At 36.5% G+C, this 14,358-nt stretch overlaps 2 protein-coding genes across 2 annotated transcripts; one reads left to right on the top strand and one right to left on the bottom strand.

Annotated features, from left to right (window-relative positions):
* Positions 1 to 10,022: 10,022 nt before the first annotated feature.
* Positions 10,023 to 11,513, bottom strand: LOC122037588 (protein DEHYDRATION-INDUCED 19 homolog 4-like). The gene is made up of 3 exons (XM_042597119.1): positions 11,252 to 11,513; positions 10,989 to 11,125; positions 10,023 to 10,212 (listed from the first exon to the last, which is right to left on the bottom strand). Exons 1-3 carry the CDS (start codon positions 11,349 to 11,351, stop codon positions 10,093 to 10,095), a joined length of 357 nt encoding a protein of 118 aa, XP_042453053.1. The 5' UTR covers positions 11,352 to 11,513; the 3' UTR covers positions 10,023 to 10,092.
* A 1,136-nt stretch (positions 11,514 to 12,649) lies between these two features.
* LOC122037582 (pectinesterase inhibitor 10-like) lies at positions 12,650 to 13,168 on the top strand (the record flags this gene model as incomplete). The annotated part of the gene is made up of 2 exons (XM_042597108.1): positions 12,650 to 13,001; positions 13,085 to 13,168. Coding segments are annotated over exons 1-2 (436 nt in total), but the record flags the coding sequence as incomplete, so codon positions are not given.
* Between the last annotated feature and the right edge of the window lie 1,190 nt (positions 13,169 to 14,358).

Here is a 14,358-nt window from a genome sequence, read left to right as displayed (position 1 = left end):
GAAGTGTAACTACACTTATCTCCAAGAACCTTCAAGAACTGGCTGTAGAAGTGTGGAGAAGCTCGTGAGAATCGCTGAGAGTCGGAGGTGAAGATCTGCGAAGAAAAACGCTCGCCAACGGCTATAACCTGCGCAACGGTCGGATTCCAATCGATTAAATGACTCTCAATCGATTAGGGAGGCTTTGAATCTATCGATTGATCAATTCAGAGTGCCTCTGTGCTCTCTGAAAATAACCTGGATCGATCGCCCAATCAATTTAGCTTCTGTGCGCGATTTCTAATTCCCCAATCGATCGGTCGATCGATTGGAGGTGCCTAATCGATCGGATGATCGATTGGGAACACTTCTATGCGCGCGATATAAACTACCAATTGATCGGACGATCGATTGGGCCACTACTTGTCGCAGCACAACCTCAATCGATCGGCTGATCGATTGAACCCCTGTTCAATCGATCAGTTGATCGATTGGTCTCCCTTTGACTTGCTTAAACCAAGTCTAGGGTCCCCAATTCCAACATCTGGTCAACCGTGACCTGTTAGAACATCATACCTACCATTCGGTCAACCTTGACCTACTAGGATTCCTTTACAAAGTGTTTAGTCAATTTCTTTGACCCGCTTGGACTTTTCTCCTTGTGCCAAATGTCCGATCAACCTTGACCCACTTGGACTTATTGTCTCGTGCCAAGTGTCTGGTCCTTCATGACCCACTTGGACTTCCTTTCACCAGATGTCCGGTCATCCTTGACCCATCTGGATTTCCTTGTGCCATGTATCCAATCAACCCTTTGACCTATTTGGACTTTTCACACCAAATGTTCGATCAACCTTGACCCACCTGCATTTTCACGTGCCTGGCTTCACTCACCAAGTCTTTCCATCTGCCTAGCTTCACTCACTAGGACTTCCTATCTGTCTGGCTTCACTCACCAGGACTTTCACCTAACTTCACTCACTAGGATTTTCCCACTGCTCGACTTCACTCACCGGGACTTTCACCTATTTGGCTTCACTTACTAGGTCTTTCCACTGCCCAGCTTCACTTACCGAGACTTTCCACTACCCAGCTTCACTCACCGGGACTTTCAACTGTCTGGCTTCACTCACCAGGACTTTTACCTAGCTTCACACACTAGGATTTTCCAACTGCCCAGCTTTACTCACTAGGTCTTTCACCTGGCTTCACTCACCAGGATTTCCCATCTGCCGAACCTCTAGTTAGGACTTTCTCAGTCAAGTATCCAGTCAACCCTCTACTTGACTCTTCTTCACATCTAACATGTCAACCTTGACCAGAGAGGAATTATATCAACAATCTCCCCAAACAGATGATTGCATCTGGAATCTCCATGTATTGTCAAACATCGAAACCCAAACATCAAGACTCAAGCTTGAGCTCATTCAAGCTTAGTCAACTTGGTCAACCTGACTCAGGGGATATTGCATCAACACTATAGATAATAATAACACTTAATTTGATTACTATGGTAGACTTGAGGAAATCATAGAGTTTAAATATTCTGCATTACCTATAAAAAAGTGTGTGTTATTCAAATGATCATGGTATGATCCTACCCCAAGAATAGATACCAGAATATATCCAAACTATAATTTAGTTGAGGTTAATGCAAACAAAAGGTTCAATAAGTTTGAACCTTCCATTTTTAGGGTATAAGTGGGTTAAGTTTTCTATCTTGAATAACATATGAAGAGTAGAAGATGCAGTGAAAATTGTCTATTAGTCGAATGAAACCTCGCTCGACTATAGAAATGTCGAATACCATCACTGTTCAAAATCATGATGTATTTCAGAATGACAAAGTGGAGAGACATTTAGTTGATTCACAACTCCAATCCACATCTCAATTACTTGTAGATGTTAATGTCACTTACGAGGAGATAGATGATTGAGAGATACCCAACAGAGAGGATGAAGTTGAACTAACAGAGTATAGCGATAAGGACTTAGAAAATGTTAATCTTGATTAGTCAGATATTAATGATGATTAAATATTAGCATTATTGTTCATCAAGTAAGATATGTTTCTATATTGTTTTGTATTTATGTCATGCATGTTTGTAAATTTTATTATGTTATGTTGTAATATTATTTTACAGATATTATTATAGCAGAGTAATAGATAGTAGCACTCCGTGATTAGAAGGTTCTTAGAGTTGTCACAGAATCGTAAGTATTTTTTATTATTAGTAATTCAAGTTCATATATTACTTTAATAATTTTCATACCTTAATATTTTTTTTTTGTAGATTTATGCCTGATAGCTACCGGACTACCACTTATATCATTGAAAAATTTAAAGAACGAGTATGCACTTCTAGTATTACATGAAGCCTTAGGGTACAAACGGGTCAATTTTTCTATTTTGAATACCATATGAAGAGAAGATATAGTGAATAATTGTCTGTTAGTCGAATGAAGCCTCGTTTGACTATAGAAATGTCGAACACAATCACTGCTCAAAATCATGATGTATTTCAGAATGACGAAGTGAAGAAACATTCAGTTGATTCACAATTCCAATTCACATCTCAATTACTTGTAGATGTTAATGTCATTTATGAGGGGATAGATGATGGAGAAATGCCCAATAGTGAGGATGAAGTTGAACTAATAGAGTCCAGAGATGAGGACTTAGAAACTGTTAATCTTGATTAGTCATATATTAATGATGATTAAATATTAGCATTATTATTCATCAAGTAAGTTATGTTTTCATATTGTTTGTATTTATGTCATGAATGTTTGTATACTTTATTATGTTATATTGTAATGTTATTTTACAGATATTATTATGGTAGAATAGTAGACAGTAGTACTCCGTGACTACAATGTTTTTAAAGTTGTCAGAGACTCGTAAGTATTTTTTATTATTAGTAATTTAAGTTCATATATTACTTTAATAATTTTCATACCTTAATATTTTTTCTTGTAGTTTATTCTTGATAGCCACCGAATTACCACTTATATCACTGGAAAAATTTAAAGAATGAATATGCACTTCTAGTATTACATAGAGGTACGTAGACCAAGAAATGAAGACATTTTATTATAATAAATTTTAATAATTAAATTTAATATATTTGTTATTCCATAATATATTTATCCTTTAATATATTAAATTTTCAACTTATAATTATAGAAAAAATATACATGGAAAGAATGACAAGAATAACAATTTAAAGCTATATGATAGTTACCGTGTCAAACTTTATAGAGACCTTATGTACTATATAAGAAAGAAGGGAACTAGACCGACATATATTTCTGAGGTGATATGGAGTGCATGGATGACCACCTGAGTTACAGAAAGGTGGTTAGAAAATATTGAAAAGGCTCGATTAACCAGAAATACATAGTTAGGTGGTCCGAGCACTAGAACCGCTTGACATACGTCATGATCTAGATCTATTATTGAGCATGCTATGGATATGGTTAATTTAATTTAAAGTTATACTTTGTGACAAATTTTATTTTTATTACCAAACTTGTATAATTTTATCTCAAATTATTTGTGTATGCAGAAACATGATATTGCTCGACAACCCACATGTATGAAGGTTTTTCTTAAGACTCACAAGAAGGATGAGACATTTGTCGATTCTTGATCCTAGACCCTACATGTAAGATTATTAACTTTATTATATTTGTTCGTTTCTATCTTGATTTACTTTAGTAATTGTGATCAAATTAGATATTAATCATATTATATTTTTACACACAAGAGCAAATGACAGATAGAGTGACTCAGGCATCTCAACCATCATTGAGGAGGAGGGAGTCACAGCCTCTATCAACTAATGCGCTAAATGAGATTTATTATAATGTTTTCGGTGGAAGGCCAAAAAAACTCTACCCTCTACGACCTTGGCTCTCAGACCAGTTGCATTTGATCATTTGAAGACTCATAGGGGTCATCCTAGTTCCTCTTCTCCTATTGAGGTGTAGTCTTTAAGACGTGAAAATGATGAACTATGCACTCAATTGAAGTCAATGGATCAGAGGATGGCTGCTATGGATCAGTGGAGGCCCTTTGAGGAGTAGAGGAGGACAACTAATGACCAGAGGAGAGCCGAGGAGGATCGGAAAAGGGCCGAACATAACGTGAATAATGAAGCTCTCTTTGCCCATATACGAGCAGTCGTGGCTAATTTCTCCGAGACCCAGACACCATATGATTTTGAGTCACAAGAGACTCAAGACCCATTTGACTATCATGATTAGCTTTTCCTGAGTTTTGTTCAACTACAATTTAATTTTTTTATTTATCATATATAAACCATGCAAAATATATTTATTCTGTTTTGATATTCTAACCTGCTCATTTCTAAATATTATATTACTATATATTTCAGGAGTCTCTATTTATATATTGATCATAATCATTATTGATCCTGTCTAAAAATTAGGAAGATGACAAGCTGGGGATATGACAGTTGCGTTGACTAGATGTAGATCGCACTCCGCTCTGTAACACAAGAAACGTCAGTGCCGAGTCAGGGAAGGGGTCCCCGGCGTTGGCCCTCCGATGCTCAAGTCAGTCACCGGAAAGAGGGAAGAAAATAGAGTAACATCAAATACATGCGTGAATAGTGAAAAACGTATACCTTTGTCGGTGCATGGACTCCCTTTATATAGCGCCCCAATGGGCGACGTGCACGTTCCTCGAGACATGAGCATGTTCTCCAATTTGTCCTATGAAAGGACCTGTCAGGAAAGTGCCTCTAACACCATACCTTAACAGGGCATGCATATCCCTAACAGGGTAGTAGAAGCTTCCGCCGTACGATCCACCTGTTGACCATGCCTTGTGTTAGTGGCACTATCTCCCAAAAGGATATTAAGAGATGCATCAATGATCCCTCTGCTCGGCCGAGTAGGATACCCGCTCGGTTGGGACTCCTCCGTCACTCGACTGCTCTTTCCTGCGATGACTTGGTAGCTTATTTCCATCCGACCGGACTAACATTCCGGTTATCCCAACGTTCCTTTACTCTATGATGAGCGCCTGATGATATTGGCTGGCCGAACGTTCTGTTTGGACCAGGCCTTTGCTGGTCGGGCAGTTCATGCCCGATCAGCCACCTTAGGAGGGCTCCGCTCAGCCCCATTTGGTGAGTCCGTTGGTTTTCTGATGTTGACCTCCTTGATTTTGACCTCCACACCAGCTGTGACCTTCGCCCTTTGACCACATTTAGTGGGCCCTACATTATCACTGCATTAATTATCATTATCATCATCTTTGGTATCTTTTTTATTACATATAAAATTAATTAAACATATATGTAAATTTTTTAATTATACATCAATATGATCATAATCTATCATAATTGACTTTTTATAGATTTTATATTACTAGTATTATTTAGAGTGTAAAATACCGAAAATAGGTGAATATTAATAAGGAAAATTTTCCGGAATTTTTGGAAATTTTTCAGGAATTTTTCGGAGCTCGTACGGACGAGTTAACGGGGACAAAAATGGGGTCTGGGAAAGCCTGTTTGGGCTATCCCATTTAAGCGAGGAAATGTTTATTTCTTAAATTCCTTTTTCTTTTTATTTTGTTTTCTCTTTTTCTTTATTTCCTCCGCTTCTTTCCCCGTGCACCCGACGCCGAGACCTCCCCGCACACGCCCGACACCTTCTCCTCTCGGACTTGCGACCCCCTCATTTCTCTCCTCACCGGCGCACATCTTCGACCAGGGGCAGAGCCGAGCCCTAGTCTCGCCCTCTTCTGATTTTCTTGCGTTGTGCCCTAGGTTTCCTCTTGCTGTTGGATCCGAACAAAACAGCAGTGAGGTGAGCAGCCTACCCTTGTTGATTTCTTGGATTTCAGTCTTGATCAGGTCAATTAATTCATGGTGGTGTATCCGGGTTCCAGCAGCAATTTATCTTTGCTGGCCGTAAACAACCCTAGTTGGGCAGCAACTTTGTGACTTCCAGCTGCGGCTGAATTGAGGTAAGTTAGGGATTGTTGATTTTGTTAGGAAGGGATGTTTTTGAAGGTTGATTAGGATCTTACCCTAGATGGTCGATGGATTAGGAATTTTTTACTATTTGCTTATACTTAGCTAAATTGTACGATTTATCACAGGACTTTGACGCGAGACGAGTTTCTCGACGTCCGGATTTGGACTGATTGGACCATTTCTTTTGGAGGCGGGTACTTTTGACTTGTGTCATTTGATATACATAGTAGTGAATATAACAAGTTGCATTAATTATGTTCCTTATTTGTTTCGGTTAGTCACTACCCAATACCTGTTATATGATTGATTGATTTCTTGTTTTGCATTTCATGTATACTTTACCTGCTTATACATGTTTATAGGGGTAGTTCCATACTTTACCATGTTCAGGACTTAGATTTTTATACCTTCTGTGTACCTTTGACTTGAGTTGATTCGTTGACCTATGATACACTTTTATATATATATGGATTAGGTCAGGATATTTTGTGGTTAGTGCCATGCACCATTTGCATGATTGCATGCTGTGCGATAGTCCGCTCCATTATTGTTGAGCACATCGCCAGTTACATGGATCTGCACACACCACCACTCATGGGTTAGTGATTGTGCTCCGTGGGTCCGCTCATGGGTAGTGAGACACAGCGTGTTATCAGGACATGGACGGAGATGAGAGCATTGGGCTCCCCATTTATGATTTGGGGTAGGAGGATAGGTGTACAACGAGTCCACTCGGTCACTCATCGGGAGTAGTGATGCCAGTCCTACCCACTCGGCCTCACTATTGGGTGTGAGATGATCGACTGGCGTGTGACCAGGGCGCATCATTAGCATCATATGCATGATGCATTTATTGCATTTATATCTATATTGTTTGGATACCTATGTTTGACATGCATCAGATTTCCTATCACTCAGTTTTGACCTTATACTCGGTCTTGGTTAGTACGTTTCTCTCTTTACTTGATTTACCTTTATTACATCGGATGCATGATTAGTGCTAAGTGTTATTTCCTTACTTTGTATATCAGTTGTACCTGCTGAGTGTTGGACTCACCCCGCCTCCATTGTTGTTATATTTTCAGGTTGAGGCTGTCCGGAGCAGTTCCAGTCGCTAGTCCCCACTCCACGTAGTGCTAGACCTCTGCTGATCATGAGATGTTATTTTAGTTTTCTTTATCGGACTATGTCTTAGTCTTGTATTGATTTTATTTTATGGATCTTGTATGGATTCTTTTCGTCTGATGGATTTTTGGTATGGTTTGGATATGTTTGATTTCACGCTTGCCTGGACTGCAGAAGAGGTAAGTTTGTCGGATTGTGTTTTACGAGTGTAGTTGAGTAGGGTTTGATTATATATAACTGCGTGGATGTTTGTGTGGCTGTGTTATATTTATTGTTATTATTCCAGCCGCATGTGGCTGAGGTATATAGTGTTTGTAGAAAGTTTCAGATTGTCCGCCGTACAAGGGAGATGCTGCCGAAATTTCTTCGGACAGGTACTCCTCCGGGGCGTGACATGGAGTATTTCGTATCATGGTATGTATTTATATATTTGATTATGTACCTTTAAATTTAGATATGGATATTTATTTCTATTATGCGTTTGTCTTTTGTTTCTATTATTATGTTTGTATATTTTTTAGATTGTGTTTGTTTCTATTTGTTTCTATTCACAAGAGTATTTGTTTGTTTGTGTTTATTTGTGTTTGCAATATATGAATTATTAGGATGTATGAATTGTTATAATTGTATTAGTTTGTTTGTATTTATGGATTATTAGAATGTGCAAAATGTGATTATATGTATGGATTATAAAATGTGATGTTTATATGTATAAAATATTATCGCTTGTGATGATTTTATATAGATCCCAAATACAAAATATTTATTTTTAATTTATTTTGTTTATTGACAGAATACCGACGGAAATACTGTTTCAGTCAGTAAACATTGTTTCATATCATTACTGTATGTCGATATTTTCTGACAGAAATACTATTTCCGTCGATAATTATTGACAAAAATAGTGATTTCTATCAATATATCTCTTTATTGGGTACTGATGAAAATATTATTTTTGTCGGTAATTTTCGATGAAAATCATATTTTCCATCGATAATTGTTTGTCATTTTGACGTTGTATATCGACAGAAATATTTTTGTCGGTAAATATTTTTTTGAATTTATCAACGGAATATGCATTTAGTTGAAAATTATAATGACGAAAGTTTAATTTCCGTCGACTAAACCGTTTCCGACAAATTATCTCTCGACAAATGAGTTTCCGTCGGAATGCCATCAGTGAGCGAATATACCAATGAATTTCCAATGGAAAAATCCGCCAGTGAACTAAAATAATTTTGTAGTGCTCAACCCTTAGCAAATTGAATCAATATGAAACTACATGAAGTTAACGTGGATAACACATTTTCAATTTTAGTACCTATTTTTTGTTTTTTAATTTTATGCTTCACCATTAATATGATAAATCCAGAAGAAATACAAACTCTCAGTGATGTATATAAGATAGTAACCTACATTTGCTCCAATCAAACTTCCAGAACATATAATTGCCAAAGAAAAAAACCCTCTCTCTTAAAGGTCAAACGTTCTACTCCTTAGTAGAGATTTTTTGTATTAAAGAACAAATTCAAGATCTCAATTCTCTTTAAAAGAATTCTCTCTTTCTTTATCTATATTTTCATATTTTGTTCCTAGTCATCTATTCACTGTCAAGTTTCTGTAAGCTAAATTTTGTTAATCATCGAAAATACTGGACATAACCAATTCTTGCACAAACTCTGCTCGCTTTTGCTTTTGTTCCCTCTGCTCAGGAGTCAATGAAGCATCACTGATACCAAAAAGAATAACTTGGATTAGAGGTAGGGTTCCAGACAAATAATAGCAATCATACTTCGTCATATCATCAAACAAATTTGAACCATATAGTATATGAGAAACACTTTTTGAGCTTTCACATGGATGACAGGAACACTAAGTTCATATTCAAATAATCACTCTGAAAAAAAATTGACAAGGTGCTCCTAGAAAAATTGATCTCTTGAAATTTCAGAGTTCTCATAAATAATAACTACTATAATTTAAAAAGAGAGATGATATAAGTTTATGATTATGGAGGGTGTTAGTACATACCTGATCCTTTGTGGATTAACAATTACATTATACTATTTTTCTATGCAAATAATATGAGAGAGGAAATAAAACTATTCTACATTGATTGCTGTATTGATAAACTGATGATTCTGATAGCTTATGAATACTTTCATTGTACTTTCATCACAATTTTACCAAACAAGCCCAGAAATCAAATTTCCACTATCATTTTGCCATATCCAATTCAACTTTTCAACATCTGTAATCTTAAAGTGCTATTTTTCTTTTGGTTGGTGTTAATCATAGTTGCAAAAGTTGTGTCAGAGAAGCATTAACACGAGATAAATTGAATCAAACAAGCATTAACACGAGATATAGATTTTGAAAATTCTGCATATTTGCTTATCCTAATTGACATTTTGAATGAGAGAATGTCATGAAATTATAAATGTACGCAAAAACCTAATGCCATTTTCATGTCGATCACAAACGATACAAATGAATACCAATAAAATATACCAATGAGAAAGGCAAGGACAATGAAGCAAGTACCTCTCTTCTTTCTCTTTACTGTTTTCTGCTTCGCAAGCAGAAGGTGTCAGTGTATCTTCAGCGTTAGATGCAGCCACAAAATCATCTAAGGCAACTGAGATGTTGTTCCTCAACATATCTTCCCTGGGGACTGAACTTTGCAGATGAGGTGTACTCCTGTCTAGGAGTGTTTGAATAGAGGATTCCTTACTGATTAAGAGTGCTTGTTGAGAGTCTGACATCTTGAATTCGGATGATTGTTTAATTTGTTGAGATAATGCATTCATGAACGTGGGGCTAATGGGAGGAAATTGCAGATAATTAGGTCTGCTAATGTAATGCAAAGTTAAAGAGACAAAACACACAAACATAGAAATAATCTAGCCCAAGAATTTATCTCCTTTTCAAATTTTGACATGATTCCTGATCCAAATTGGATAAACATCATAGTTCAAAAGTTGGCTGACTTATGCCATGAAAAAAAGGATATCCTCAACATGGATCGGTGAGCTTCTACAATGTGATAAAGCATTTGTGTTTGTGTTTGATTCGAATCGCAGCCAGGACAAACCTGCAAAAATGAACAAAAAGATCAGCAATCAGACTCCTGCTCGCAAGAAATGAAAATTCAAGGACTTACATTTTCTAAAAAGTCGAGCACATTTGCAATAAATACAATCCAATCTACAAGTAGAAAATTTTAGATGGACATGAAAAAGATGCAAACAAATTTAATCGAAGTTTTTATCTCAGAGTTCTTTTAATGAAAACATAAATTCATCTTAAATTTGCAGAAGAGAAAAACATAAGTGCAAAGAGGATATATATATATATATATATAAGCTTAAGGCACATCCATGTTTAGTACTATTTGTGAAATGGCAATATTGATTTATACCATTTTCTTTCAATCTAGTAATTTGTCCCCAAATATCCAATTCTTGGATGAAATACTCACTTGCTCACAAGGTGAAAATGTTTGAGGATATTGATGGCTTTAGGCATAGAGTTCAAAGAAATTATATTTGTAGTAACTTTGGGAGAAGAAAAAAAGACAGAACGAAATATAAACCTAAAATGAAGAAGCCTCTAACAGAATCGAAGTTTAGGGATAGAAACCTAAAGTTTGAATGCGGCATATTGAGAAAATTTCATATTTCCAACTAGAGAACAAATTCAGTCTGTAAACAAAAATTTGAATTATTCCTAGCACACTGGAGCTACTTCTGTCAACAAGAAAGCAAGATCAACTTTAAGACTACCTTTACAACGAATCATGCAAACGAAGCAATTTGAACAAATGGTCTAAAATCTTGTCGAGAATAGATTGGAATGAACAGTACTCACAGCAGGTCTAGATTCGTAAAAATGCTTCTGGGCAAGGTGAGAGCACAGGGAACCAAGATCATGGGGCTCGTTGCAGTACGGGCAGGTTAAGGGCTGTGGAATCCCATCCACTTTGAATTCATAGATGCTCAAATCTTCTGCAAAGATTTCAATTTGGAAGCCAAGAACTAGGGTAAGAGCTCGGGTTCCCGATCGAATAAGGAGAAAACCAGATTCGGAAAAAGAATGGCGGTGGAAGATATTAGATCGGAAAAGAAAGACACCTGGAGTAAGATCGTCTCTATTAAAGCAGTCTAGAAATTCATTGACCATCAAGTTCTGGTAGCCCAAACTGTCGACCCCTGGAGCTCCAAGGCGGACCATTTGGGGGAAGACCGGAGAAGTGATTCTTGCAAACGAAGGCGCGGTCTCGGATCCAACGCTGAAGAATGGAGCCCGCTTCTCCCTTTTAGCTATCTCTTCCTTCTCGCTGCTGTTACTTCCTGATGGAATCGCCAGAGTGGAGACCCGATCGATGGAGCAAGGAGATAGAGAGAGACAGAGTGAGCGAGGGAGAGAGAGAGGAGCAGAGAGGTTGATTTATAGTTTGAATCGAAATTTAGATAAATATAAAAATTAATTTTAAAAAGGATAAAAATTAAAACGGAACCCATGTTTTAATTCAATTTTAATAAAATTAAAACTGGTTTGCTTCAACGACTATTATAATATAAAATAAAATAAATTTTTTTTAATTTTATTAAATTTTTATTCATATTATGCTAAAAATAATTTTTATCAATTATTTTTAAAATATTATAATAATTATAATTATACTAGAGTAATAAATTTTTAAAATTAAACTATATTAAGGTGTTATTTTTTTTAAAAAAAGAGTATTTTATTTTGTTGTTTTAATTATTATTAAAAAAAAAATAGATTCCACGCTTTAGTTGGGGCGGACGGTTACATATTTTGATCTCTTATCAAATGCGTGTTTTTAATAAATTACCGTTAAGAATTGAGACTCCATTAAATAAGTGTGCTTTAAAATATCTTTCTAATTAATTTTAAAAAAATCCTCTATGATTTAATAAATATCAAAAGTTAATTATTTTTATTTTATTATTAAAATATTCCCTCTTTTTCTCCAGTATTTCGTGATAATTAAATACTAAAATACGTTTTTACTTTTTAGTGATATTTTAACGATAACTAATAAATATTGAAAGTATTTTTGAAAATCACCCTTAAAGTAATTTTAATTGATAAAATCTCCCCTCAGGGGGGACCTCTCATTCGAAGGCTAGCGAGAGATACATCAGAATAAATAGACCTTGCTGCAACTTATTTGAGCCTTTTCATTTATCCCCTCGGTGAGTAGGAGAATTCCAGTTGGGGCCCATGTATTCTGATGTATCTCTCCGGGCGCGCTTACACGGATGGGCTAGCCTATAAATAAGTAGACCAGGGAGTCTTTTTTTCTCACAAACCTAATTCACCGAAACCTCGATTCTTTTCTTCCGGCGATTTTTCTTCTCCGGGCGATTCTTGTTATCCGGAGGCGATTTTCTGGGCGATTCTTATTCTCCGGGCGTTAACCTTCGCTGTCTCCTCCGTCGATCAACGGAAAGCCTCCTCCGCTGTGTTCCATCACTGGAAAGTCTCCTCAGCTGAGTTCCATGTCTCCTCCGTCGATCACCGGAAACCCTCCTCCGCTGAGTTTGATCACAGGAAACCCTCCTCCGCTCAGTTTGAACACAGGAAACCCTCCTCCGCTCAGTTTGATCACAGGAAACCCTCCTCCGCTGAGTTTGAACACAGGAAACCCTCCTCCGCTCAGTTTGATCACAGGAAACCCTCCTCCGCTCAGTTTGATCACAGGAAACCCTCCTCCCCAGAGTTTGATCACAGAAAACCCACGTCCGCTGAGTTTGTTCACAGGAAAGCCTCTTCCACTGAGTTCAATCACTGGAAAGCCGGTGATCGTAAGGGTTAAACGGAAGGCCTCCCAATCAAAACTTGACTCCTTCTGTATGTTATTTTTCTTCTTCTTTTTTCCCTCTTTGGATAATATTAGAATGGGAGATAAAGGTGTTTTTTTATTATGCGCTCAGGGTTGGAGATTAATGAAAGGCCACATAAAAAGGCATTCTTGGGTCTTGGAAATCTCTCCATATCTGATTGCGGCACAGGAAAAGGTGTAACCTTCACTTTTTCTTTTTACTGTTTTTAATGGGATTATCATAATTTCAATGCATGCATTTATTGAGTTGTTGCTACTTGAAAATGGAGGAACTCGAAAATGGTTTCTAGATATAATCTATGTTCTTTATATGCTAGGGACATGGAAACAATGAGTCAAACTGAAGTGGGGTAGCATACATCAATGGTCTGCTATTAGCTTATATTAATTTATAAATGATATAGTTGTCTGCTTGTAGCTTATATTAATTTATAAATGATATTGAATATAACTATGAATTTTGTAATCATGATGCTGAAATGACTCATTGAGAACTTTGAATCGGGTGCAGTGGTGCTGTGTTCATACACTTAAACATTAGATAAATGACGGAAACTTGATTCTGACAGAACAGTTAGACTGGTGGATTTTTGTGAATGTTTTGTTCATTAGGTTTTAACCACGGAGATATCATGTCATTGTTAAAAGAAAATGATCTTTGTATAGCATTATGAAGTTCCTTTTGTCTTCGTGTTTCAACTTTTCTTCTTGTAAATTGTAATTTCTGAATCACATGGGTTGAGTTTTTCTGTTTTGGTGAAAGGGAATCATGAACTCTTGTATAATGTCCAATGATGTAAATATAAAGCTACTGGAAAGGCCTGAGGAGTTCCTTCTTATAAGTTTGTAATTGACTAAGTTTAAAAAATGATAGCCCCTCATGTTCTGTGTTTTTCTTTGTAATTTCTGATGAGTAGCTTTGATTGGCTGCCTATTCTGTGAACATATATGACTAAAAATTTCTCACCAACGATGCTTCTAAAATGCAGTTCTCAATGATAGCCCCTCATGTTCTGTGATTTGCTTTGTAATTTTGGATAAGTAGTTTTGATTGGCTGCCTATTCTGTGAACATATATGATTGAAAACTCACATGGGTTGAGTTTTTCTGTTTTGTTGAAAGGGAATCATGAACTCTCGTATAATGTCCAATGATGTAAATATAAAGCTACTGGAAAGGCCTGAGGAGTTCCTTCTTATAAGTTTGTAATTGACTAAGTTTAAAAAATGATAGCCCCTCATGTTCTGTGTTTTTCTTTGTAATTTTTGATAAGTAGCTTTGATTGGCTGCCTATTCTGTGAACATATATGACTGAAAATTTCTCACCAACGATGCTTTTAAAATGCAGTTCTCAATGAGCTTGCA

This window comes from Zingiber officinale, unplaced genomic scaffold (genome assembly GCF_018446385.1).
Source record: "Zingiber officinale cultivar Zhangliang unplaced genomic scaffold, Zo_v1.1 ctg65, whole genome shotgun sequence".
Classification (NCBI taxonomy): domain Eukaryota; kingdom Viridiplantae; phylum Streptophyta; class Magnoliopsida; order Zingiberales; family Zingiberaceae; genus Zingiber; species Zingiber officinale.
This window is presented reverse-complemented; position numbering and strand designations above follow the sequence as displayed.